This window comes from Tilletiopsis washingtonensis (assembly GCF_003144115.1).
Source record: "Tilletiopsis washingtonensis strain MCA 4186 unplaced genomic scaffold FA09scaffold_3, whole genome shotgun sequence".
NCBI lineage: Eukaryota > Fungi > Basidiomycota > Exobasidiomycetes > Entylomatales > Tilletiopsis > Tilletiopsis washingtonensis.
In genome coordinates this window covers 483,617-507,038 of record NW_020312000.1, presented here as the reverse complement: position 1 = coordinate 507,038, position 23,422 = coordinate 483,617, and the positions used below count along the sequence as shown (strand labels likewise).

The window sequence follows — 23,422 nt, the reverse complement described above, 5'->3', positions numbered from 1 at the left end:
TGCTTGCGAACTGAGGAGAACCCATGCTGGAGGAGGCGCATGCGCGGCACTCGGGCCGGAGCGAGCACGGCGTCCTGTGCACGCGCGGGGTAACGCTGCTCTGCTGCTGTCGGGCGCTGCTCGGTGCGGCCTCGCTGCTGCCTTGTCCTGCCCACCATCCTCCTCGCCTGTGCCACCTCTACACACCTACGGCCCACACGAGCGTCTCACCACCTGCTCCGCTCCGCTCACGGCGCCATGTCCTCCTCGCTGCTCACCGCGCTGCAGGCCTCCCCGACGCGTCTCGACCTCGACTGCAACGATGCCGCCTTCGGACGAGCCTTCTCCGCCTCGCTGGCCTCGTCTGCCTCCAGCGCGCGCGTCTTCTGCGACATGACGAGCAACTCGCTCCTCGTGCTCGCCGAGATCGCAGCGGCTGATGGCGCACGCGTGCCGCTGCTCGAGGAGAGCGTGCGCACGGCCAAGGCGCTGCTGCAGGGCAAGCTGCAGGGCGGAGAGAAGGTGTTGAGCTTCGGCCTGGACGGGCTGGACGACGATGAGAAGCTGCAGTGGCTGGCTGTGGATGTTATGGTAAGTGGGAGCAGCTGAGGCATGTGCAGGACCGGGACACAGTGCGGAGGAGCGAGGGTGCATTGCATGCCCATCATCTTGGGCGTGCGAGCGCTCAGCAGGACACAGCGGAGTGATGAGCAGCCACGCCTCTTCATCAGTACGTCTCAGCACTGGCGCTGACGCTGCCCTCCCTATAGACTGTCTCTCTCGGTCTGCAGGTCCTCCCGCACCTTCAGCCTCGTGGCATGCTCCACGCCCAGATCGCCTGTTCCCTCGGCACAGCCAGCGCCATCGAGGCGCACGCCCGTCGTCTTTCCGCGCTCTACATTCTTCTCTCTCGCGGCAATGTCTCGCACGAACGCATCTGCATCAAGATTCCCTCCACACTCGCTGGGCTTGAGGCGTGTGCCAGGCTCGAGAAGGATGGCATCAGGACGCTGGCTACGACTTGCTTCTCGCTGGAACAGGCACTCGCTGCTGATAGTGAGTTTGTGCGGGCGAGGGAGGCCTGCTCTGTAGACTGACGCCCTCTTTGCCATAGCTGCTGGTTGCAGATAGTTTGTCACTTGTGCACTCGGTCTTGCTCGCGCTGCTGCTGACACCTTGGTCACGCAGCGTGGCGCCCTACATCAACGCGCTCGAGGCTCACTTCTAGTGAGTCTTGCCAGGCCTGTGACCCGCCAGCCTGTCTTGATCTGACTCTGTGCCATCGTAGCGAGGTCGAGAAGCCCAGTGTGCGCCGGCATGCAGACACAAGCGAGGCGCTCGCCATCGTGGCGCGCCTGCAGAGAGCACTGCGGAGGCGCCAGTCGCGCACGGAGGTCGTGTCTGCGTCATTCTTGAGCCTGACCGAGGTGTTCAGGTGAGTCTTGGCCGCACAAGTGCTAGCTCGGCTGACTGACTATTGCTGCGCCTGTGCAGCCTGCTTGGCGTCGATACAATGACACTCAGTCGGGGCGTCTTGACTCTGGTGAGCGTCTGAGGCTTGCGGCCATGCGCCACCCCGTTCCTCACGTCACTGTCCACAGCTGCGCGACACGCCCGCTTCCGACGAGCTAGTGGCGCTGGGCCGCGCGAGCGAGAGACGCATGGATCCGGCCTCTCTCTCCGCAGACGCAGCGCAGGCTGAAGCTGACGAGGACACCAAGGCAGCGACGCCCGAGGCGCTCGCTGCGGCGCTCAGCTCGGAGCGCTGCGCCTACCTCGTCGCCGACGCCCTGGCTCGCTTCACCAAGGCCGAGGAGATGCTGCGTGCCCTCGTGCGTGCCGAGGTCGCGCGTGGGCCAGCAGCAGGAGATCGCGCATAGACAGGCCAGAGCGAAATGAGAGTGAGATGCATTCGCTTGCGCAGGCTCGCACGGGATCTGATCTAGAGACGGGCTTGACAGGGCACGGCGGGGGGTATACGGCGCATGCGCTGGGGTTTGCACGCGTGTCTGGCCGGAAGAGGGAGAGGAAGAAAGAGAGAGAGTCACTCGAGCAAGGGGCACAGAAAGGATACAGTAGGGAGCGTTGCGAGGGACTCGGGACCAGATGATGAGAGAGAGCGGGGCAGATGCGGTGCAGAGGATGCTGGAGAAGAGAAGTGGAGAAGACGACTAGAACGACGTGTTGCCACCCATGGAGGAGAGGAGCGAGTCGATGTAGTCCTGCGCGGCCAGGGCGTCCTGGGCCGTGCCGTTGGCGCCGCCGCCGACCTGTGCGAGCATGGCGTCGAGGTCGCCGCTGCTCTGGTCAAAGTGCAGGCCGATGGCGCCGCCTTCGAAGCCAGGCATGCCGCCGAGGTCAAGGCCGAGCGACTGCGACGGCGGTGCCTGCTGCGACTGCTGGGCAGACAGGAGCTGCTGCTGCTGTTGCGGCGAGGGCGCGGGGCCGAAGACGTCCGTGTTGAACATCGACTGCTGCGGCAGGCTGTGGCCGAACGAGAGGTCGAGCGGCGAGTTGAGCTCGCTGCCCATGCCCGACTGCGCCGCCCATGCGCGGGCGAGACGCTCGCGGTGCGCCTTGGTCTCGTCGTGGCCCGGGATCGGCGGCGGCTCGTGCAGCGCGGGCGCCAGTTGCGGGAAGGGCGTGACGGGCGTCATCATGCCGCGCTGCTGCATGGCACCCCAGGCGGCAGCGTTGTGCGTCGAGAGCGCCGGGCTCGAGGACAGCTGCTGCTGGCTCATCGAGCGGCCCATGCCGCCGTTGAGGTACGAGGGCACCGGCGGGATCGAGACCATCAGGTTCGGCTTGTTGACCGAGAAGCCGCGCTTGCGCAGCAGCGTCGGACCCTGCGACTCGAACTGTTGCTGGTTGCGCAGCATCTGCTGCTGCTGCTGGTGGTGCTGGTGCATAGCCATCTGCTGCTGCTGGTGCTGCTGCTGCAGCGAGAACTGCTGCGGGTGGTGCTGGAAGCCGGCCGGCTGCATGGGCGAGGCAGCCGTGTGCGTGAGCTGCGGCGGGGCCAGCGGCGTCGTCGGCCGGTGGTCGACGGGCGTGAGGTGCTGTGGGCCCATGGGCTGGCCCTGCGGCGACGGCAGCGCGACGTAGCGGCCCATCGGCGACGGCGACATGCGCGGTGCCGTGAGCATCGAGACGGTCGGCGTGCCGGGGCGGCCGCCGAGGCTCTCGACGCACTCGAGGTCCCAGGCGATGACAAGCACGACGTCGCCGACCTTGGAGCCCGGGCTGATGTGCGAGCCGCTCGTGTCGTTGAGCAGGTGTGCGCCGGGGCCGCCCACGAGCGGGGCATTGAGGCCGCCGTTGAGGCCGTCGGCACCGCCAGCGGCGGCGACGGCCGCCGAGGACATGTCGTCGGGGCCCGTGCTGCGGCTCGCGGCCGCGGCGTTGTCCTCGGAAGTGACGACAAACTCCTGGATGATGGTGACGCCCGAGACGGCCATGCCGAGCGCCGCACGCTCGCTGGGCTCCTTGCCGAACGACTGGCTGCTGTCGCGCTGCGTGTACACGTTGACCGGGTGGTTGCGCGAGAGGAAGTCGGCCCAGAAGTCGGTCGCAAAGGGCGCCTGGTGCCAGAAGCGGTGGCGGTTCGCGGCCGTGGCGGCGCTGTCGCTGGCGGTGAAGGCGTCTCCGGGCGTCGCGGGCATCGACGACGGCGGCGACGACTCGCCGCTGCTGCTGCTGCTCTTGCCCGTGTCCGGCGTGGGCTCGGCGGCCGAGGCGCCGTTGCCGTTGCCCGAGGCGGCCGTGGGCTTGCCCGAGATGCGGCGCGGGGCGTCGAGCGGCTCGACGAGCGAGAGGACCCGCTTGCCGTGCGAGTACACCGTGGTGACACTGGTGAGGCGCGACTCCTGCAGGCTCGTGAGGGCGAGCTGCGTGCTGAAGTGGTCGTAGCGCGGCAGCAGCACGTCGGCGCGCGGGATGCTCATGGGCACATGCACGTAGAGGAACTGGCACGGCAGGTGGTGGTACATCTCGGCCAGGCGCGGGAAGCGGAAGGCGCCGATGCGCACCGAGTCGAGCGGCAGGCGCGGCAGCGTGGCGTTGCTCTGCGAGCACGAGGCCATCGACTTGCGGTCGAGGTTCGTGTAGACGTGCTTGTCCTCGCTGGCCGAGCAGTGCACCCACATCGAGAAGCTCGCCGGCAGGATTGGGCACGACGTCGTCGCCGCCTTGGGGTCGTGCGGCGCCGGGAAGTGCAGTGCGTTGAGCGCCGACGAGAGGCCGGTGGCCGAGTGCGGCGGCGGCATGAGGCCGTTGACGTCGGGCAGGCCCTGCGTCGAGAAGGCGGGCGACGGGTTGAGCGAGGACATGGGGCTGTGCAGCGCCAGGTGCTGGCCGCCCATGTTGGGCGTGTACGGCGAGAGCAGGCCGGCGTTGCCGTCGGCGAGCAGCGGGTGCGGGCCGCCGAGGCCGCCGTAGCCGTAGCCGGCGAGCGTCTGGGCGTACATCATGCCGCCGGCGGGAATGTAGAAGTCCTCCTCCGTCGTCGGCTCGGCGATGAGCTGCTGGAACTCGGGGTCGCCCTTCTTGATGTTCTTGAGCACCTGGATGTGGCTCGAGACCTGCTTGCGTGTCCGCGTCTTGTTCGTCTTGCGCTCAATGTAGTCGGCGATGAGCTCGTTGCGGCCGCACGGCTTGCCGTGCACCAGCACCTTGCGCCGGCCGAGCTTGGGGATGAGGCGCAGCGCCTCCCAGAAGGCGACCTCGACGTCGTCGGGCCACACGTCGGGGCCCTTGCTCTTGAGGTCGGCCTTCTCCATGGCCTTGCTGATCATCGCCTTGTTCTGCGCCTCCTGCATGGCCGACTCGGAGGCCACCGGCGGTGCGCTGCGCGGCGGCTCGGGCAGGCCGTCGAGACCCTCGCGCCCGCCCGACGGCACGGTGAGTCCGGCGGTGAGGCCGGCGATCTCGCTCGTGCAGTCGCCGGCGATGGAGCGGCGGCGCTGGCGGTCCATGCTGCCGCTCGACGAGCCGCTGTCGTGGATGCTCTCGGGCAGCGTTGACGACGAGGCCGACGAGTACGGCGTCTGCATCACGCGGCTCGACGCCGCCGAGCTGACGACGCTGGCGGCGTGCTGCTGCATCGTGTGCCACGAGTTGGGCGGCGTCTGCTGCACGAGGTTCTGCGCGACGCGCTGCGGCGTCTCCGTCGGCGCCACGCTTGTCCGCCGGCGCTTGGTGTCCTCGGCATCGGCGGGTGTGGGTGTGCTGCCCTGCGACGAGAGGCTGACGGTGAGGCGCGGCGGCGAGAGGAGAAAGTCGGCAGCGCCCGGCGGCCCGTTGCTGAGCTGCGAGAAGTCAAACGAGTCGTCGTCGCCGGAGAGGACGTCGAGCTCGCCGTGTTGCGGCGGCGGCACGAGCGGCTGCACGCTGTGGCGGCGCGAGGCCGAGTTGTTGCGCAGGTGCAGCGAGCGCTTGCCGAGGAACGAGTTGGGGCTCGCCATGGCGCTGGCCATGCCGAAGTCGAGCGCCGCGGCGAGGCTCGAGTGCGGGCTGTCCTGCGACGAGCGCGACGTGTCGTGCTCGGCGCTGCCGTCGTGTGTAAGGCTCATGAAGTCGCCGCCGAGGAAGCGGGCGTTGGCGGCGGTGAGGCTCTCCTTGCGCAGCGCCACCGGCAGGCCCGAGACGGCGCTCTCGGGCGTGCAGAGGTGCGAGCCGGCGCCCGACGAGAGCGTCGAGTCGGAGTACGTCGGCGAGGGGAAGACGCTGTGCGCCGAGGCGGCAGCAGCCTTGGGCGACGACGAGTGCAGCGCAGCGGGTGCGACACGCGGGCTCGCCATGGCGAGGAGGCGGGTCGGCGAAAGGGGGCCGGCGCGGAGGCGCGCGGGTGAGTAAGGAGCGTGCGGTGGTGGTAAGATCAAAGGAGCGGCAGGGCAGGCGAGAGCGAGGAGCAGCGAGAGAGCACGCGGGAGAAGGAGAGGGCGAGGCGGGAAATGGAGGCGGCGAGCGGAGGCTGCCTGGGCCAGGAGGCTTATATGAGGGCTGTGTGCGGGCGAGGTGGCGGAGGGCGCGCTGCCTGTCCCTGGGAGCGGCCAGGAGCGGCAGGAGGCAGCGCCGGCAAGCGCACCTCTGAGCTGCGGCTGCAGCGGCTGCACCTCCGCTTCCCGCATCGAGGCCTCCTGCAGCGTCACAGCGCAGAGCAGCAGCGCAGAGCGAGGGCCGTCGGCTGCGGAGGGTTGCGCGAGGAGGGCCACGGCGGCGGCCGCGCTGTCCTGCCTCGCCCTCGCCGGAGATCACAGGGGCTGCGGCTGCAGCTGCAGTTCGGCAGCGATCTGGCCTCCTGTGCCTGCGCCTGCTCGCCTAAGCTGTGATGCTGCGCTGCTGCTGCTGCACCTGCGAGTGTTGGTGTGTTGGACTGCCGGCGGGCGGGCGGGAGGGCGGGCGGGCGGCGACGCAGCTGCGACCCCCTGGCGGCGCGGCGCATCTTGCGAGGGCGCTGCGAGGGCGGCGCAGGAGGAGGAGCAGCGCGGGCGAAGCGCCTCTCGCCTCTGAGGCTGCGCTGCACCGCTGCGGAGAGCAAGCGGCGTCCCAGCCGCAGCCGCCGCCGCATAGGAGCGCGCCGCAGGGGCAGCGTCGCCGTGCACACTCGCGCCGTGCCCGCCCCCCGCTGCAGTAGCGCCGCTCGTGCAAGGGGCTGCGCGGTGTGGCACGCCGCCCTGCGCACGCGCATCACCGCAGCGGCGGCCGCAGCATCGCAGCCGCAGCGAGGCCAGTGCCGGCACCGACGCTGCACCCACGAGCTCCGCCGTGTGAGCAGCAAGCACGGCCAGCATCCCGGGCCGATGCCGAGGCGAGGCGAGGTGGTGGTGCACGATGGAGCTCTGCGCTGGCACTGCGCGGGGTGTGTTGCTGCTGCTCCCTGCCTGCGGCTAGCGCAAGGCGCTGCGGTGAGCTGGCGCTGCGTGCGAGAGAGAGGCACGAGGCGGGCTAGCCAGAAGCGGAGGCTCACTCACGCGACTGCGAGGCATCTCGCAGACTCGTGCGGCCAAGCGAACGCAGCATGCTCCACAAGCCAGTCTCAAGGAGCCTGGGTGGCACTAGCCGCATCGAGAGGGAGCAGGCAAACTCTCTCGCGCGGCTCGCGGCTGCGCTACACGCAAGAGGTGCCTCGGCCGCAGCGCTAAACACGGCCGATGAGAGGGGACACGTCCAGCGTGGTGGGGCGTCCCGCCGGAGGCCAAGGACGATCGTCATGGCGAGCAGCACGAGCCACGAGCGAGACTATGCGCCGGCGCTATCGCTGGTGCTGCTGATCAGGGACAGATAGAAGCATCGAGAGCGGCGGGGCAAGACGCAGTACCCGTTTGGCGGCGCTCGAGGGACACGCTGCATCGAGGAGCGCCACGCCTCTGGAGGGCGAGGGAGCGGCAGACGAGCGGCAAACTCGGCCAAAGGCGTGAGAGCAGGCGTGGAGAGAGGAAGCCCGAGCTGAGACGGCAGCTCGCTTCCAGCGCCAGCGGACTGCCTGCCAACGAGCTCCACGCTCGCGGCACCCGGCGCCGCCCCCTGCGCACCGCTGCGCTCGTCAGCCCCGCGCGTCGGGGAGAGCACCATGCAGCACCCAGCACCCAGAGATACACACCGTCCCCTCCACTGCTGGCGCTCGTTTTGGGCCTGAAATTGGCAGCCGAGAAGCTCCGAGGCTCCGCGCTGACGGTGCTGCGGCTCCGCCAGCGTGGCAGGCCGTGGAAAGCGAAAAGGCCACGAGACGGCGACTTGCCCCGTGCTGTGCCGCAGCGACACGCCTCACCGCTGCGCCTCCTTCCCCTTCTCCGGCCGGACGAATCTGCGATTCTGCAGCCTCAGGCTGCGGCATCGGTGTCTGATGCTCCGGCTCTGCCGACTGCATCGTCCGGCCTGCGGTGCATTTCCAGCGCATCCCCGGCGCGAGTCGTGCGGACGACAGCTGACCTGCGGAGCGCCACCATGCACGCTCGCCCCAGACTCCAGACTCAGCTCGTGTCGCAGAGCGCGGGAAAGAACGAGGACTGTGCTGTCCTGGGGAGGGCGACGCCGAGCGTCGCATGTCGGCTGCGGTGCGTCGACCTCCGCCTCGCTCCGCCCGCAGCTCTCATGGACGGGCGGTTGTGCCGTGTCGAGGCCGAGCCTCCGGAGGTGCCGCGTCGCCCACGGACGCACGCCCGAGAGGCCCAGCTCCGAGCGCCGCCGATGCGATGTCGCCTGCGCGCTGCCATCGCGCGCCCCCAGCGGCAAGCCACCTGCTCTGCCTTGCTCTGCGAGGTCAAGCCATGGAGCGTGCCGAGCATGTGGTCGCGACTCGATCTCGATGCGCAACGCAGCGAGATGGAGAAGGGTAGGCTTTGCTGCTGGCAGCGAGTGACCGTCACTCATGCTGCCGTCAGCAGCGGTGCAGGACGGAGAGTCGGGCAAGACGGAGAGACTCGGTGCTCGACGTCGCTGCGCTGCCATCGGGCCAGCAGCGAAGGGCCGCACGGCCTTGCATGGAATCGTCTGATGGAGGGACGGGCACATCTGCTGCGTCTGTGCGGCGCCCTCTCGGGAAAATAGCGCCTCCCGTCGCTCTTCGCCGACGCCGAGCCTTCATGCTGACCCCCTCGAGCATGGCCGCTTGCGGCGGCGCGTGCACCACTTGACCGGCACGCACGACGCAGATCCCTGCTGCGTCCAGCCGGCGCCAACGGCTGCGAGGGGTGGTGCCCAGGCGCGCACAAGCTCGTGCTCTACAAACAGATCGAGGGGCCAGCTTCGCTGAGATGGACGAGCAGCAGCAGAGGAGGAGCGCATCGGCACCGACGTCGAGATGCTGCGGCGCGGCCGTTGCGCTGCACACGCACGCCGGCCGTTGGGAGATCTGCGCTGCAGACAGGCACCGGCGCCGGCGCAGGCACATGCACCCGGAGCCGCAATGCTGAGGCACCGAGCGAGGATGAGGATGAGCCGCAGACGGCAGCAGGGCGGGTGCGGCGGCTGGCTGTGCCGGTCGCGCAGGCGGCGGCAAGGGGGCGCGGAGGGACACGCCGCGTGCAGCATGCAGCGCGGCCTCCGCCCGCCCACGCCCCTTGCAGCGCGCGCACGCATCGCAGCAGCAGCCGCAGCACCACACAGCGTGGCCTCCGCGGTGCTATCTTCGGCTCAGAGCAGGGAAGGCTTTCGCGCGAGACGACGAGGACGGCTCGGCGCTCGACGGCCGCCACTGTCCGTGCTGCTCACGTGCGAGCCCGGCCGTCTCCGCTGGCAGGGATCGGGCGTCCTTGGACGAGCAGAGCACGGTCTGCCCTCGGTGCCAAGGCCGGCGGTGCACAGAGGAGCAGGCCCGCCCGGCGGCTGTGCAGCTGAATTTGGCAGCTGCGTCACGTGACGCGCAGGATGACGCAGAGGCGCGCCGCCCCAGCGCAGCGCGGAGACTGCTCCTGCGCCGCACATCGCATCGCTCTTGGCACCGATGGCCCCGCCGCCGGCTCGGGCAGGAGCACAGTCTGCGAGCCGCAGGGCCCTGCTGGGCCAGGCACGCCGCACCGAGAAAGAGGCGCGCGCGCGGCGAGGCGAAGCGAGCTCTTGCTCGAGCGCGCACCTCGCGGCCGCCGCACAGACGGCGCCCGAGCCCGCTCTCGCTCCTCCACCCACACCACACCCGCGCATCCCGCCAGACACCATGCGTGAGCCAGCTGCACCGCGACGCACCCTGCCCCGTGCTGACGGCGCATCTCAGCTTCCACCGAGCGCACGCCGCTCACGCAGCAGATCAGCAACGCGCTGCCCTCGCACCGCGGCGGCAGCGGCCACGACGCGCAGCCGAGCTTCGTCGGCTCGCTCTGGTGGCTGCTCACCAGCTCCTGGCTCAACCTGCTCCTCGTCTTTGTGCCGCTCGGCTTTGCCGCCGAGCACCTGCACTGGGGCACGGCCGCCATCTTTGGCATCAACTTCCTGGCCATCGTGCCGCTGGCCAAGGTGCGTAGAGGGTGGAGGCGCATACAGGCGAGAGGCAGGGGCGGCGTATGGATGCATGCTGGGCGACCGCTGGCCCTTGTCGCGCACTGCCGTTGCGCGCCTGTACTGACCTCTGCTCCACAGCTGCTGGGAGATGCCACTGAGCAGGTCTCGCTCAAGCTCGGCCAGACGCTCGGCGGCCTGCTGAACGCAACGTGAGCAGCTGTGCCGCTCGCCGCAGGGCAGCACGTGCTGATCTACTCGCAGCTTCGGCAACGCCGTCGAGCTCATCGTCGGCATCGTCGCGCTCACGCAGGGCCAGCTGCGCATCGTGCAGATGAGCCTGATCGGCTCGATCCTGAGCAACATCCTTCTGGTGCGTACCTCTTCGCAGTGCTGCTCTGCGGCTCTCGCGCTGACGTCTGGCGCAGGTGCTGGGCATGAGCTTCGTCGCCGGCGGCATCTACAAGGATGAGAACACGTTCCAGGCCACGGCAGCGCAGGCGTCGGGCAGCATCATGACGCTCGGCTGCATCACTGTTGTGCTGCCGGCGGCGTACCAGGGCTCGCTGTCGCTCTCGGCGCTGCTGCACGGCGGCATGGATGCGCTCAAGGAGCACAACGGCGGCGACGTGGGACAGAGCGGCGTGCTCTTCATCTCGCGCGGCACGTCGATCATCCTGCTCCTCATCTACGCCCTCTACCTCGTCTTCCAGCTCAAGACGCACGCCTTCCTCTTTGAGACGCCCGAGAACGAGGACGAGGAGGAGGAGAAGCCGAACATGACGCCCAGCGCCGCCGTGCTTGGCCTGCTCATCGTCACGGTCGTCACGAGCTTCAGCGCAGACTACCTCGTCGGTGCCATTGTGAGTGCGGCCAGGCGTGTGCGTGCCTTGCATCGTCCGCTGACACGTGCGCAGGACGAGGTGGCCAACGACTACAGCATCCCCAAGGCGTTCATCGTGAGCAGACTGCTGCAGCCCAATGTCCGTCAGCCGCTCACACTTCTCGACAGGGCACGATTCTGCTGCCGATTGTCGGCAACGCCGCCGAGCACGTCACGTCGGTGTGGATGGCGGCCAAGGACCGCCTCGACCTCTCGCTCGCCGTGGCGCTTGGCTCGTCGATCCAGATTGCCATCGGCGTCATCCCCGCGCTGTGCCTCACGGGCTGGGCCATCGGCCAGCCGCTGACGGTGAGTCGCATGCAGGGCGAGCTGATTGAGGCGTTTGCTCATCACGCTACCTCGCACAGCTGTCCTTTGGCGCCTTCGAGACGGTCGTGCTCGTCGCTGCCGTGATCCTCGTCAACACGCTCATCCAGGACGGCCGCTCGTGAGTGCTGCGTGTCGAGGGTGCTGCCGACACAAGCTGACTGTGTCCCGTGCAGCAACTACATCGAGGGCGCGCTGCTGTTTGCGGTACGTCACTCGCACGCTGCGTCCTCTCTTGCGCTCACACCCAGTCCTGCAGCTCTACTGCGTCGCCGCGCTCAGCTTCTGGGTCGAGCCGGAGCACTAGACGTCTCCTCGTCGACAGCGCGCTGTACATACGCATTCTTCGCTGTACATTCGCCTCCTCTGCGCGCAGGAGTGCGCTTTCCCCGTTCTTGTTGCATGCCACGAAAAAGTGCCGCACCGCCCGCTGTGCACGACGGACATACCCGGCTGCTCGCGCGCCGAATTATACGTTCGCCCTACGATGCCACTGACTGAAGGCGACGCTGCGGTGGGGTAGGAGGTGCATGCAAGATTACAGTAGTGTACAGTGAGGTAGAAGGTGGAGAGGGGGAAGAGCAGGGCACAGAGATGACAAGGGGGCAGGAAGCGAGAGAAGCATGCGAGTCGGCGGCCGGCCATCACCACCACACGTCGCCCTTGGGCTTCTTGCGAGCGCCCTGGCTGTCGAGCGACGAGCGCGCGCTCGAGTCGTCGGCCGCTGGACCAGGCGAGCGCGACGATGGGCGCGCCGCGAGCTCGTCCGAGCTGCGCCATGCTGCCTCGGGCACGATGGGCAGCGACGGGCCTGGCTGCGCGCCCGACGGCGGCGAGCCGAGGTTTGCCCATGCAAGCGACTCGTCTGCATCGTCGCTGAGGACCGACTCGTCAAACTCGTGCGAGTCGTCGTCTTCGACGGCGCCGTACTCGGCCTGCTGCTGCGCCGCGCGGCTCACCAGGCGCTGCCATTCGGCATCACGCCGCTGAGTCGACTCGGGCGACATCTCGACGCTGGGCCCAGGCGGCGAGCGCGAGCGCGAGAGCGAGAGCGAGAGCTCGCCGTCGCCGCCGCTGAGCGAGGCCAGACTGGCAGAGAGCACGCTCTCCTCCTCGGTGATATCGCTCAGGCCCTCGGGCTCGGGCCGGCGGTAGGCGTACTGCGTCAGGCCGTAGTAGCTCGGGTCGATGGGCACGGGCGGCACGGGCTGGTAGACTGCCTGGTCCTCCGGCTCTGGCGGCGGCGAGAGAGACTCGGTGGGCGAGAAGGTCTCGTTCGACGCCTCTTCGATCTGTGGAGGTGTCAGCTGACGGCTGCCTGGCGCCGACTAAGCATACACTCACGTCATCTAGACGCTCGCTCTGCTCGACGTTCGCCGGCACGACCTCGTCCTCGCGCGCGCTCCACCAGAGCGGCGCGCCCGGCTGCGGATTGCGGCCGCGCGTGCTGACCGCGACCGGCTCTGGCGTGACGATGGGCTGCCGCACCTGACCTGGTCGCAGGAGCGTCACGGAGCGAAATGAATCTGGCGAGGCTGATGGCATGCGAGCCGAGGCAGCCCGAGGTGTTGCCGGCACGCTGCTCTCGTCTGAGCTGCTCCAGGGCTCGCTGCCGGCATCAGGATGCGGGCTGAGCACAGGTGACGGCGAGCCAGAGTCCAAGTCGGCCGGCGGGTCCAGACCGAGCCCAAGTCCGAACTGCGAGGCCGGGTCTCCGCCACTAGCCTCGATCAGGCTCTCGAGTGTCCGTCGCGAGGCGATGCCCGTGTTCTCGCTGTCGTCCGTCGTGTCGGTCGTGTCAGAGACGTCGTCAAAGCCGCCGCGTACCTCGATGTCGGACGGCATCGAGCCGGGCGAATGCGGCGCAGAGTCGGGCGCAGCGTGCGGCGGGTCGCGCGAGCTCAGCACAGCTGCGGTCAGCGCACTCGGTGAGCGCAGCTCCGAGCCGGAGCGAGCAATGAACTCGGCGAGCATGTCGAGGCCGCGCTCGCGCTGCGCCTCCTCAGCAGCGAGGTACCTGTGAAGACTTGTCAGCGACTGCGCGACGCACGACCTGCGATGCACAACTCACATGTTCACGAAGGGCCAGGCGTGGACGCCACCAGGGCCGGACTCGACGTACGTCTGCAGCCAAGCAGCGCGCGCATCAGGCTCAGGCATGCTTGACGCATGCGCCGTGTCACCATCCTGCGCCGGGCCGTCGTCGTGCCGCGGCGCAGCGTGGCGGTTGTTCGAGCTCGCCAGCTTGTGCACGCGCTCGACGAACCGCTCAATGTCGACGGCGAGGCGTTCGCGCTCGCCCCACGTCACGAGCATGCCGCGCTCCAGACGCACCGCGCCCCAGTTGCCCGTCGACGGGCTGAGCAGCGGGTGCGTCTCAAGCAGCTGCTTCGCCTCGGCCACGTCTTCGTCGCCGCTCGCGCTGCCGTCGATTGGCACGTACAAGTCAGACGTGCTGCTGACGAGGTCGGTCTGCCGCTCGCTGTGCGGAAAGAGCGGCTCGAGGCCGCCAAACGACGAGTTCTGGTCCTGTGCAACGAGCGGGCCATCGTTGTTGCTTGACGATGTGCTAGGCGGCTGCGAGAAGAGCGGCTCGGCGAGCACTCTGTGGGTGGCACGAGCGAGCCGCCGGCCCGGGCGCGCGAGCGCCTCGAGCGTGACTGGCGTGGCAAAGGTGCCAGAGCGCGCCGTCGAGCCCTTCTTCTCGGAGTTGCCTTCGGCTTCCTGGCCTGCGCCGCCGCAGAAGTCGGCAAGCCAGCCCAGTGGACCTGCGACTCGCCGTGGGCGGGGCAAGACGCCCGAGTAGACCTGCGCAAAGTGCAGCAGCGCCTCGGCGGCGACGTAGTCCCACTCGTAGTCGTCGAGTGGCGAAGACGAGCTCGCAGCTTCGTTCTTCTCGGTGCTGGCTTCAGCGCGCGGCTTGGCAGGCTGCCGCAGCGGGCCGAACGCCGCGGCGTGAGATGGCCGCAGGTCGACCCATGGGCTGATCAGCACGGCCTTGCCCGGCATCGGCAGCGCGCTCCAGTCACGCTCGGCGAGCAGGCCGTCGTCACCCGCCTGGCCGGAGAGAGCCAGCAGCATAGCCATCGTGAGGTTGCCACCCGCCGAGTCGCCCGCCAGTGTGATACACGACGGATCGATCTGCTCGACCTCGACGAGGTGCGCGTAGCAGCGAAGGCACTGTAGCAGTGGCGTCGGGAAGCGTGCCGTCGGCGCCAGGTCGTACTCGACGGCCACGAAGCGCGCGTCGCTCTCTATTGGCACGCCTCGCTCCGTCTCGAGCGCGCTAACCTTGGCGCGCAGGCGCAGCAGGCTCTCGGCGTAGAAGGCCACCGAGCCGAGCGAGAAGCCACCGCCGTGGAGATAGAGCAGCGTCGAAGCCGAGCGAGCACCCAAGTTGGCGCGCTGCTCGGCGACGGGCACGCGGGCATCCTTGCTGAGCCAGAACGCGCGGAAGCCGGGCACAGCATCGGGCTTGCGCTCGCGGGCCGGCTCGTCGTCGAGGTCGCTGAAGGCCTGCACCATCGAGCCGGACCCGCCGCCGGTGCGCCAGTAGACGAATGGGCCAATCGTCTCCTCGGCGAACAGCACGCGCGGCAGCAGGTGCGGGAAGTTGGAGCACGTGAATCGGACGAGCAGCACCACGAGGTGGTGGAAGGGCGAGAGCTGCGACGGCGATGCCGACAGCTCCTGGCTCTCCTCGGCCTCGGCCTTGGCCTCGGGCGCAAGCACATCGGATGATGTCGTCTCAGCCGGCGCACGCTTGACTTGCGCTGTGCGCTTGTATGAGGAGCGCGAGGCGCTGCGCGACCATCGCGCGTAGAAGTCGCGCGGCAGACTCGTGACTGCCAGCCGGTGTGAGAGAGCAGCGTGGCACCAGCACCGCAGCAGAACTCACAGGAGTACACCATGCCCTTCAGCAGCACGTCCACCAGCTCCGCCACGCCGCACGTGCGCAGCAGGTTGAGCGCGTAGGTGAAGGCGATGAAGATGAGGTCCGTGAAGTAGAGGCCGCCGAGGAACGTCTCCTGGCGGGCGCGGTGGCGCTTGCCGCCCGTGGCCTGCGCCGACGCGACGTCGTCGTCGCGCGGCAGTGAGCCTCGCAGTGACCGGCCGGTGTCTGGCAGGCGCGACGGGCCCTGGTCGGCAGCGAGGCCGAGGCGCCCCGCCGTTGTCGACTGGTGGCGCGCCAGCTGGCCGCGCGAGCGCTGGCGCGGGTAGGCCGGGCGCGGCGTGCTCGTCGCTGCCGCACCCGACACCTCGACGGAGCGCGAGGGCCGCGCCGTCATGCTCGACGCCACGGACGATGCGGGCGAGAGCGGCGCGGCGAGAGGCGGTCCCATGCTGGGCGGTGCGCGCGTGGAGAGTGCGGGGGCGAGCAGGCGAGATTAGGCGCGCAGGCAGGTATGCATCTTCCGAGGTCGCAGCGGGCGCAGCGGGCGGTTGTCGCAGCAGCGGGGTGTTGCGACGGGGTATGAGATGGAGCAGAGCGAAGCAGGGCGTGTGGTCGGCGTGAGTCAGGCAGCTGGCTGACCCGGCCAGGTCCAGGATTCACACTCTCGGCGTCACCGCGCGTGGCTGATGAGGCAGCGTGCGTGCCTGCGGGGTGAGATAGCTGCGTGCCACGGCACCTCAGCAGCACGCACGCTGTGTCGCCGCGCCACCCGCGCTGCTCCGCGAGCGCGCAAGATTTCGTGCCTTGCCCCTCACTCGCGGAGCGCGTGACAGCGGCCGCCGCAACGAGGCGCCCCTCTGCTCGCTGCCGTGGGAGCAGCGACGACTCCAGGCATGGCAAGACGAACAGGCGGCGCTCTCGTCTGCAAAGGCCGACCAGCGATGGCCGATGGCGGCTCGTTCAGTCGGAGCTGGGAGGGCAAGCTGAGCTCAGTCGAGTGGAGGCGGTGCGAGGCGGCTGATGCCGAAAGTTGGCCAGTTCCCACGGTCATCAGGGCGTCCCCTCACACGCGCGCCGCCGCTCCCCTGCTGGCGGCTGCCTCCTACACAGGCCTCACGGTGCATCCGAGCAATCTTCTTCGAGCTCACTTCCGTCATTCGAGCTGAGCACCACTGCATCTGGTAGCGCAGTCCGATCTTCCGCTTTGTTCCCACGCGCGCCGCTCGCTGAGAACCTGCGTGGGCTCAGCAGAGGCGACGCGTACAAGCACGGTCACAGCTTTCGGACGCTCCGGCGACCGAAAGCAGCCGACCTTCTGGAGCACTGCACCTCGAGGGTCAGTGGCTAGCCGAGATATATTAAGCTGGCTTTTCGGCTGTCCTCCTAGCCTTTCGAGACGAGAGACGGCGCGACTTTCCACTCTAGCCAGCGCAGACGGCAGCTGATGAAGTAGGAGTGTCTAATCGCGCGTGAGTGCTCGGTCTGCACACCACTTGGCGAGATGCCGCACAAGGCAACGGGCCTACGGCACAGTCACCTTGGGGGCTGCGGGGAAAGATCCACGGCACGGCGGCTTGAAGATTAAAGGCGGCTGTGGGGTAAGCCGGCGGCGAACGATTGTCGAAAAGACTGATGAACGGTATCGCCTGGGCAACGACGGCAGCGGCGTGCCCGGCAGAAGTAGGCCGACAGTCACGCACATGCTCTGAGACTCCTCTTCATCGGCCCGGAAACGCAGCTTCTCTTAGCATAAAAGCCTGTCCCTTTCGTCCCCTGTCTGCCTTCTTGTCTACCACTCCCAGCGCTCCTCAGTACTGCTCCTTGCGCCCGTCCTCAACATGTCCCACGTCCCGGATCGCCACTTTATCTACAACTTCACGATTCTTGATCCTGATAGCATCTCCTCTTATATGGACGACAGCGATGACCACGACCCCAGCGCGGGCGCGGGGATTGCCGAGGCCAAAAAGCTGTGGCGCTTCGCGGACAACCCGCAGACGGACCGCACTCAAGCTTCGATGGCCCTCGACAGGGCTGCTCGTCTTCTTGCAGACTCCGGTGCCGACGTTCCTCAATTCATCTATGAACGGGGGCAAGACTCGGCGAAGACGGGTCGGTGCGGCCATGTCCCGCTCGAGGTGACTTCCTCCACGAAGAAGAAGAAGGTGACGTTGCCACCACACGTGAGTCCTTTACTGCATCTATCTGAGCACCTGCTGAAGAACCGAACGTCACATAGGCTTGGAGTATTGTCAGGTCGATCTGCAGGCTTCACTCGGCTCATTTCTGCAGTTACCATCTCACCTCTGGCGAAAGGGTCGTGTTATTCTATGGCGATCTCTCAGTCGTAAAGACCGCTGCCAACGAGTGCCGCGAGCAATTGGAAAGGGTCACTGACCTCTCTGCAATCCATGAGAAACTGCCCCCGCCTTCAGCAGACGGTGCAAGCAAGACAGCGTACGGTAGCGGCTTTTCATATGGTCTCAATGACAAGGCCGACATGATGGCAGGCATGAACGTGCCTCGCCTCCGTGCGAGGGAGTCGGACCCTGCACCGTGAGTGTCACCGCCAGGATTCCTGTCTCATCTTATCTTGTAAGCATAGACGTACAGCCTGACCTCTCCTCTCAGTCGCTTCCAAGCCTCCTTTGACGAGGGCCGTGCTGAGGGGTACGCAGCCAAGTTGAGCGCGCCGCAGTGGAAACGCTCGGCTTCTGCAGGCGGCAGCAATGCCGGGAACGACAACGCGGCTTCAGCTTAGCGCTGTGGAAACCACGTCTCGGCAAGCGTCTTTCTCTTCGACTCGCCCCACAAGTTGCCTCAAGCGCCTTGCGAACCTGCTCCGACTCTTTGTCTCTTTCTCTCGCCTCCGACCCATGCTCAATCGTCTGAGGGCGCTCTTCCGTCAAGCCTCGCCCAAGTCAACTTCGCGATGCGATCCTCACGGCTCAAGTCTGCTCCTCGAATCAACTTCTCTCACCACCACTCAACGCTCGACCATCCGCGCCCAACGAATGACACAAGTGATGCGCGCCTTCGCTCTGGGACAGTGTGAGACAGCAGGCATGACATTGAGATCGCCAGCGGCGCGTGAGCAGGGCGCGCTGAGCCACTCGGCCAGCAGAGGCCGAGACGGGGGGCAACACATCAGAGGGGGGCAACTAGGCGACGGCCGAGATGGGCGACGACTGCGCCTCGAGGGGCATGGCGCCGGGCACGTGGAGGCCAGGCGTGGCGGGCGCGTCGGCGACAGTGTCGATGGCGAGCAGCTCGTCGCTCCACAGGGGCGCCGAGTTGGTGTCGCGCTCGGCCTGGCAGAAGAGGTCGGCGAGCGCGTCGGTGCCGGGCTCGCAGGCACGCAGCTCGTCGACGCGGCGGATGCCGAGCTTCGTCCAGACGGCGTCGAGCGCCTGCACGAGGTGCTGCACGTCGGCCGAGCTGTGGCCGGGCGTGGGCGTGATGCGCAGACGCTCGAGGCCGCGCGCCACCGTGGGGAAGTTGATCGGCTGCACGTAGCAGCCGTGCTCGGCGAGCAGCATGTCCGACGCCGCCTTGGCCTTCTCGGCGCTGCCGACGAGCACGGGCACAATGTGGGACGGGTTGTGCTGCAGCGGAATGCCGGCGGCGATGAGGGCATTCTTCGTCTCGCGCGTGCGGATCTGCTGCACGCGGCGCGTGTGGTTGCTCTCCATCAGCACCTCGACGGCCGTCGTGGCGCCGGTGAGCACCGACGGCGGCAGCGTCGTGCTGAAGATGAACTGCGGCGCAAAGCTGCGGATCAGGTCGACGAAGCGGTTCGAGCCGGCAATGTAGCCGCCGACGTTGCCGTACGCCTTGCCGAGCGTGCCCGTGATGATGTCGATGCGGTCCATGAGCGTCTTCTTGCCGTTCTGCGCCGCCGCGCCGCCGCGCTCCTGGATCTCCCACTCGAGGTGCTCGGCGACACCGGCGCCGCGCGGGCCGTACATGCCGACGGCGTGCACCTCGTCGAGGAAGGTCAGGGCGCCGTACTTTTCAGCCAGCTCGATGGTGCGCTCGATCGGGCCGACGGTGCCGCACATCGAGTACACCGACTCGAAGGCGATGATCTTGGGCGTGTCGATGGGAATCGCCTTGAGCTTCGCCTCGAGGTCCTCCATGTCGTTGTGCTTGTAGATGACCTTCTTGGCGCCCGAGTGGCGAATGCCCTGGATCATGCTCGCGTGGTTCGAGCTGTCGGAGAGGAACACGCAGTCGGGCAGCTTCGAGCCGAGGATCGTGAGCGTGCCGTCGTTGGCGGCGTAGCACGAGCCAAACACGAGCGCCGCCTCCTTGCGGTGCAGCTCGGCCAGCACGGCCTCGGCCTTCTCGACGAATTGGTTGTGGCCGGCAATGTTGCGCGTGCCGCCGGCGCCGGCGCCGTACTTGTTGAGCGTCTCGCTCATGGCGGCGAGGACGCGCGGGTGGCGCGACATGTTCTGGTAGTCGTTGGCGCACCACACGGTGATCTCCTGCGCCTCGTCCTGCAGGTGGCCGCGCGGCGCCTTGCCGGCGAGGCGGTTGATGTTGTTGAAGTAGCGGTACGACTTGTCCGCGTGCTTGGCCATGATGTCGCGGTGGTAGAAGGCCTCGTAGTCGAAGCCAGGGCCCTCCTTGGGCTTGAGCGTGGGCGGCATGCCCATGCCCGAGCCGGGCGTGCGGACCTGCTTCTTCTTCATGCTGTCGGCGCGGAACGTCGAGCGGCCCTCGGCAGCAAAGGCAGCAGCCTTCTCAGCGGCAGCAGCTGCGGCAAGCGCCTGGCAAGGGGGTCAGCATGTCTCACCCCTCCTCGAGCATGCGCCACTCACCTTGGTGTGCGGGCACTTCTCCGGGTCGCCGTGGCCACCGGTGCGCACGCCCTCCTTGGCGTGAATGCGGTCCAGGTGGTCCGGGTTGGCCACGACGCTGGCGGCGGGCGCCTCGGTGCGGCTGACGTACGTGCGCGCCTGCTGGCCGATGTGCGGGTTGTGCGTGGCGCCGGCGGCGAAGGGGCACACGCCGGCGGGCGCCTGCGGGCGGCGCGCGGCGGCCGTGCCGAGCGCCAGGTGCGCCGAGGCGACGGTGGCGGGGCCGCTGCCAAAGAGGAACTTGCCGGCGGCGCTGCTCATGGCGGGCGCGGCGGCGGCGGCCTGGTCGGGGTGCTCGGCGATGGCCTCGCTCATGACGGGGCACTGCTGGGCACGCACGGCGAGGCGCGTGGGCCCGCCGGGCAGGCACGTCGTCGTGCTCATGCTGCGCAGCTGCAGCATGGGCGTGCGCGACAGGTACGGGCACGAGGGGCGCAGCTGGCGCAGCGAGGCTACGGTGCGGTCCATGATGAAGTGTGAGATGGGGTGAGGTGGTGGTGAGGCGGTGAGAAGGCGGTCAGGCCTGTCGGCGAGTCGAGGCGAGGCAAGGCGGCGAGCGGCATGTAAGCGTGCGCCGCGGCGCCGAGACTGGCGGCGTGCCTGCGACAGCGACGGCGTGCCGCGCGAAGAAGGGCCCCACGCCGAGTGCCACGCCACACTGCTCAAGTGCCCGACCCGCCTCGCCAGACCCGGCAGGCAGCTGCTTTGAAATCAGGGCCGCGCGACACGACTTCAGCTCAATTCTTGTAGTCCCTGCCGCAAATCTCGCCGGCGCGCCATCACGCGCACCGCCCGCCGGCTTGCGTGCGCACCCCAGAGGCCTGTCGACGCCATGCTTCGACCCTCGGCACAGGCTGAAGCGCACGTCTGGAAGCGACGTCGAGGTGGACGGGAGCAAGAGGTCGGACTTGACGTGTCGATCTCGCGCGCAGCCGCAGCGCAGGCTGCAGATCTTGGTGGGCTGATCCGGCGTCGCGCTGTGCACGTCGTGTGGGGCACTCGCGGCGTGCCGGCGCCTGCTGCAAGCAAGACCCCTTCCCGCGCCGACGATCAGAGACCGCTTCCCCGCACTCCGGCCGCCCCTCAGGGCAGCAGTGGCACTTCCGTGCGCTTTGCGCCCCTCTGTGAGCCGTGCCAGCGCAGCACAGCGCCGTTGTCTCACCGCCTGCGACCTCCTCGGCTGCGCTCTGAAGTCGCTGCGAGCGCTGGCTGTCATGTCGCGGGGCACGCTCGCCGCCTTTAGCGCGCAGGCTCGCAGGAGTCGCCGAGGCGCGGCGAGGCGCGCGAGAGGCCGGCTGGGCATGCCGGGTCCGGCTCACAGCAAGCCACGTGGCTCAAGGCCGCTCCCACGCCTGGCGAGGACATAACGGGTGCATTCCGATGGCAGCAGACACGCAACGCGGGAGTCACTCGACAGACCAAATTTGCCAAAGGACAGACAAGAGAGAACAGCAAAGAGTGTGAAATACGGAGCGGCACAGCACGGTAAATGAGGGTGACAGATGCAACGCGATGTCGAAGAGAAAAGGAGACAGGAGGGGTGAAGGACAGCGTCACTGCTGCGCTCAGCCCGACGAGGCAAACGCCACGCGCAGGGCAACATGGACCGCCTCGAGGGTGACATCTGCCTGCTTGCACTGCTCGAGGCCATCCGGCAGCAGGGCTGCCAGCGCCTCGAGCATGCGGGCCGAGCTGCGCTCCAGCGCCTTGAGTGCCGCGAGGGCGGCTTGCTGCACTCCAAAGTCGCGCAGCAGGGCCTGCTTGGCTTGCAGTGTCGTACCAAGCGCCGTCTCGGAGCGCACGAGCTGCTGCAGTGCCGCGAGCACCTCGGTACTCTGAGTGCCGACGAAGGGCTGCTGCACCCAGTCGAGGCGAGCCTCGCAGGCCTGCGTCAGCTTGACCATGTCGCGCAGCCGCTGTGGCGCAGCAGCGGCGACGGGTGCGCCGGCGCGAGCGACACTGCGCAGAGGCGCCAGCTGCTGCTGTAGCAGTCTGGCGCTGTTGCTGATCGCCTCGATTGCACGTGCGAGCGATTGGACCTCGGCATTGCGAACCGACGTCGGCATTGGCGCCAGGTTCGCCGTCTCGTCGAGGTCACGTCTGCGTGCGGCAAGGGTGCCGACCGTCGAGACGAGAGGCTTCACGACGCAGCCCAACAGGCCGCATGACGTCGTCATGGCCTGCTGAGCAGTCGTCGTCGTCGACGCTGGAGAAGGGGCCGGCTTTATTGAGCTTCCAGCGGCGCCGCTCGACGTGGCGGCCCCTCCTGCCACCGTGGTGGACCCGCGAGCGCTTGACGTCGCGGCGCCACCACCCACAGCCGCCGTGCCGGAACCGGAGGAAGTGGCCGCACCACCGCCTACAGCCGCCGTGGTCGAGGTGCTCGTGACACCGCCGCCGCTGACTGTTGCGGTGGCGGATGCTGCGGGAACGCTGGACGTCGCACCGCCGCCTGCGACGCTGGAGGTGGCGCCGCCGCCCACAACGCTCGAAGTTACAGCCCCACCGGCAACGCTTGACGTGGCGCCACCGCCCGTGACGCTTGATGTAGCGACGCCACCGGCAACGTTCGAGCTGCCTGCGCCTCCTGCCACGCTCGACGTCCCAATGCCGCCAGCGACGCTCGACGAGGCAGCGCCGCCTGCAACGCCCGACGTTGCAGCACCACCTGCAACGCTCGAACTGCCTGCGCCACCTGCGGGGACTGAGGAAGACGCCGCTGGAACGCTCGAGCTGCTTGCGCCACCTCCGGCGGTTGGGGACGACACTGCTGGAACGCTCGACGTCCCAGCCGCACCGCCAACGGTCGTTGTGACCTGCGGCGGCGCCGAGCTGGACGAAAGGGATGCTTGGCTTGAGGCTGCTTGGGAGCCAACGGGTCCTGAGACCGCGCTCGAGCTACCTGGGGCCACTAGCGAGCTCGAAGGAGTTGCTGCTGCCTGGCTCGAGGAAACTACAGGCGCGGGCGTCGAGGAAGCCGCTGCCGGGCTCGAGGAAGACGTGAGGGAGACTGATGCCGTCACGGTCGCGGAGAGGTTGGACTGGACCTCGAGCGAGGCGGAGACCACCGCAGAACTTGACGACGAGGACACGACGCTGACGGAGGCCGAGAGCAGAGGCGCCCCGGAGGAGCTCGCAGCCGCCGAGGTACTTGCCGGCTGGACAGCGCTGCCGGCAGGCGAGGTCGCTGCTCCGCTGCTTGTAGAGCTGCCTGCTGGAGGCGCAACACTGCTGCTGCCCTGCGGCGTACTGCTGCTGCTTTGCGTTGGCGTGCTGCTGCTGTCGACCGATCGCACGTCACTGCTTGCCGGGGCGGCCACACTGCTGCTACTGTTTGCCGGCGGAGGCAGGCTGGTGCTGCTCGCCTGGGGCTGAGGCACGCTGCTGCTCGACTGCTGTGCCGGAGGCTGGCTGCTCGACTGCTGCGCCGGGGGCTGGCTGCTCGACTGCTGTGCCGGAGGTTGACTGCTGCTCGACTGCTGCGCAGGGGGCTGGCTGCTGCTCGACTGCTGCGCAGGGGGCTGGCTGCTGCTCGACTGCTGC

General features: G+C 68.2%; 6 protein-coding genes across 6 annotated transcripts; 2 read left to right on the top strand and 4 right to left on the bottom strand.

The window, feature by feature from the left end:
- The first annotated feature begins 131 nt into the window (after positions 1-131).
- FA09DRAFT_187145 (aldolase) lies at positions 132-2,005 on the top strand. Its single transcript, XM_025739371.1, has 6 exons — positions 132-570; positions 750-1,039; positions 1,168-1,206; positions 1,268-1,414; positions 1,474-1,522; positions 1,581-2,005. Exons 1-6 carry the CDS (start codon positions 238-240, stop codon positions 1,857-1,859), a joined length of 1,137 nt encoding a protein of 378 aa, XP_025600746.1. The 5' UTR covers positions 132-237; the 3' UTR covers positions 1,860-2,005.
- Positions 2,006-2,150: 145 nt separating this feature from the next.
- Positions 2,151-5,777, bottom strand: FA09DRAFT_324474 (TEA-domain-containing protein; the record flags this gene model as incomplete). The annotated part of the gene is made up of 1 exon (XM_025741128.1): positions 2,151-5,777. The coding sequence occupies one exon, from the start codon at positions 5,775-5,777 to the stop codon at positions 2,151-2,153; it is 3,627 nt and encodes a 1,208-aa protein (XP_025600745.1).
- Positions 5,778-9,617: 3,840 nt separating this feature from the next.
- Positions 9,618-11,563, top strand: FA09DRAFT_327895 (putative VCX1-vacuolar Ca++/H+ exchanger). The gene is made up of 10 exons (XM_025741568.1): positions 9,618-9,635; positions 9,689-9,927; positions 10,051-10,121; positions 10,174-10,282; positions 10,338-10,772; positions 10,827-10,868; positions 10,922-11,101; positions 11,161-11,240; positions 11,296-11,326; positions 11,379-11,563. The coding sequence occupies exons 1-10, from the start codon at positions 9,632-9,634 to the stop codon at positions 11,424-11,426; spliced, it is 1,239 nt and encodes a 412-aa protein (XP_025600744.1). The 5' UTR covers positions 9,618-9,631; the 3' UTR covers positions 11,427-11,563.
- Positions 11,564-11,644: 81 nt separating this feature from the next.
- FA09DRAFT_327894 (alpha/beta-hydrolase) lies at positions 11,645-15,692 on the bottom strand. Its single transcript, XM_025741567.1, has 4 exons — positions 15,018-15,692; positions 13,191-14,964; positions 12,464-13,136; positions 11,645-12,411 (listed from the first exon to the last, which is right to left on the bottom strand). Exons 1-4 carry the CDS (start codon positions 15,460-15,462, stop codon positions 11,764-11,766), a joined length of 3,540 nt encoding a protein of 1,179 aa, XP_025600743.1. The 5' UTR covers positions 15,463-15,692; the 3' UTR covers positions 11,645-11,763.
- Positions 15,693-18,137: 2,445 nt separating this feature from the next.
- FA09DRAFT_327893 (tetrapyrrole biosynthesis, 5-aminolevulinic acid synthase) lies at positions 18,138-20,295 on the bottom strand. Its single transcript, XM_025741566.1, has 2 exons — positions 19,841-20,295; positions 18,138-19,789 (listed from the first exon to the last, which is right to left on the bottom strand). Exons 1-2 carry the CDS (start codon positions 20,261-20,263, stop codon positions 18,176-18,178), a joined length of 2,037 nt encoding a protein of 678 aa, XP_025600742.1. The 5' UTR covers positions 20,264-20,295; the 3' UTR covers positions 18,138-18,175.
- Positions 20,296-21,444: 1,149 nt separating this feature from the next.
- Positions 21,445-22,056, bottom strand: FA09DRAFT_336592 (hypothetical protein; the record flags this gene model as incomplete). Its single annotated transcript, XM_025743905.1, has 1 exon — positions 21,445-22,056. One exon carries the CDS (start codon positions 22,054-22,056, stop codon positions 21,445-21,447), a length of 612 nt encoding a protein of 203 aa, XP_025600741.1.
- Between the last annotated feature and the right edge of the window lie 1,366 nt (positions 22,057-23,422).

Coding starts and splice junctions, on each gene's coding strand:
- FA09DRAFT_187145 (XM_025739371.1), top strand. CDS start 238: ATGTCCTCCTCGCTGCTCACCGCGCTGCAGGCCTCCCCGACGCGTCTC. Junction 571..749: donor GGCTGGCTGTGGATGTTATG/GTAAGTGGGAGC, acceptor CCCTCCCTATAG/ACTGTCTCTCTCGGTCTGCA. Junction 1,415..1,473: donor AGCCTGACCGAGGTGTTCAG/GTGAGTCTTGGC, acceptor GCGCCTGTGCAG/CCTGCTTGGCGTCGATACAA.
- FA09DRAFT_327895 (XM_025741568.1), top strand. Junction 10,869..10,921: donor GCATCCCCAAGGCGTTCATC/GTGAGCAGACTG, acceptor ACTTCTCGACAG/GGCACGATTCTGCTGCCGAT. Junction 11,241..11,295: donor CTCATCCAGGACGGCCGCTC/GTGAGTGCTGCG, acceptor TGTCCCGTGCAG/CAACTACATCGAGGGCGCGC.
- FA09DRAFT_327894 (XM_025741567.1), bottom strand. CDS start 15,462: ATGGGACCGCCTCTCGCCGCGCCGCTCTCGCCCGCATCGTCCGTGGCG. Junction 14,965..15,017: donor GAAGGGCATGGTGTACTCCT/GTGAGTTCTGCT, acceptor ACCGGCTGGCAG/TCACGAGTCTGCCGCGCGAC. Junction 13,137..13,190: donor GCCTGGCCCTTCGTGAACAT/GTGAGTTGTGCA, acceptor AAGTCTTCACAG/GTACCTCGCTGCTGAGGAGG.
- FA09DRAFT_327893 (XM_025741566.1), bottom strand. CDS start 20,263: ATGAGCACGACGACGTGCCTGCCCGGCGGGCCCACGCGCCTCGCCGTG. Junction 19,790..19,840: donor AGAAGTGCCCGCACACCAAG/GTGAGTGGCGCA, acceptor CCCCCTTGCCAG/GCGCTTGCCGCAGCTGCTGC.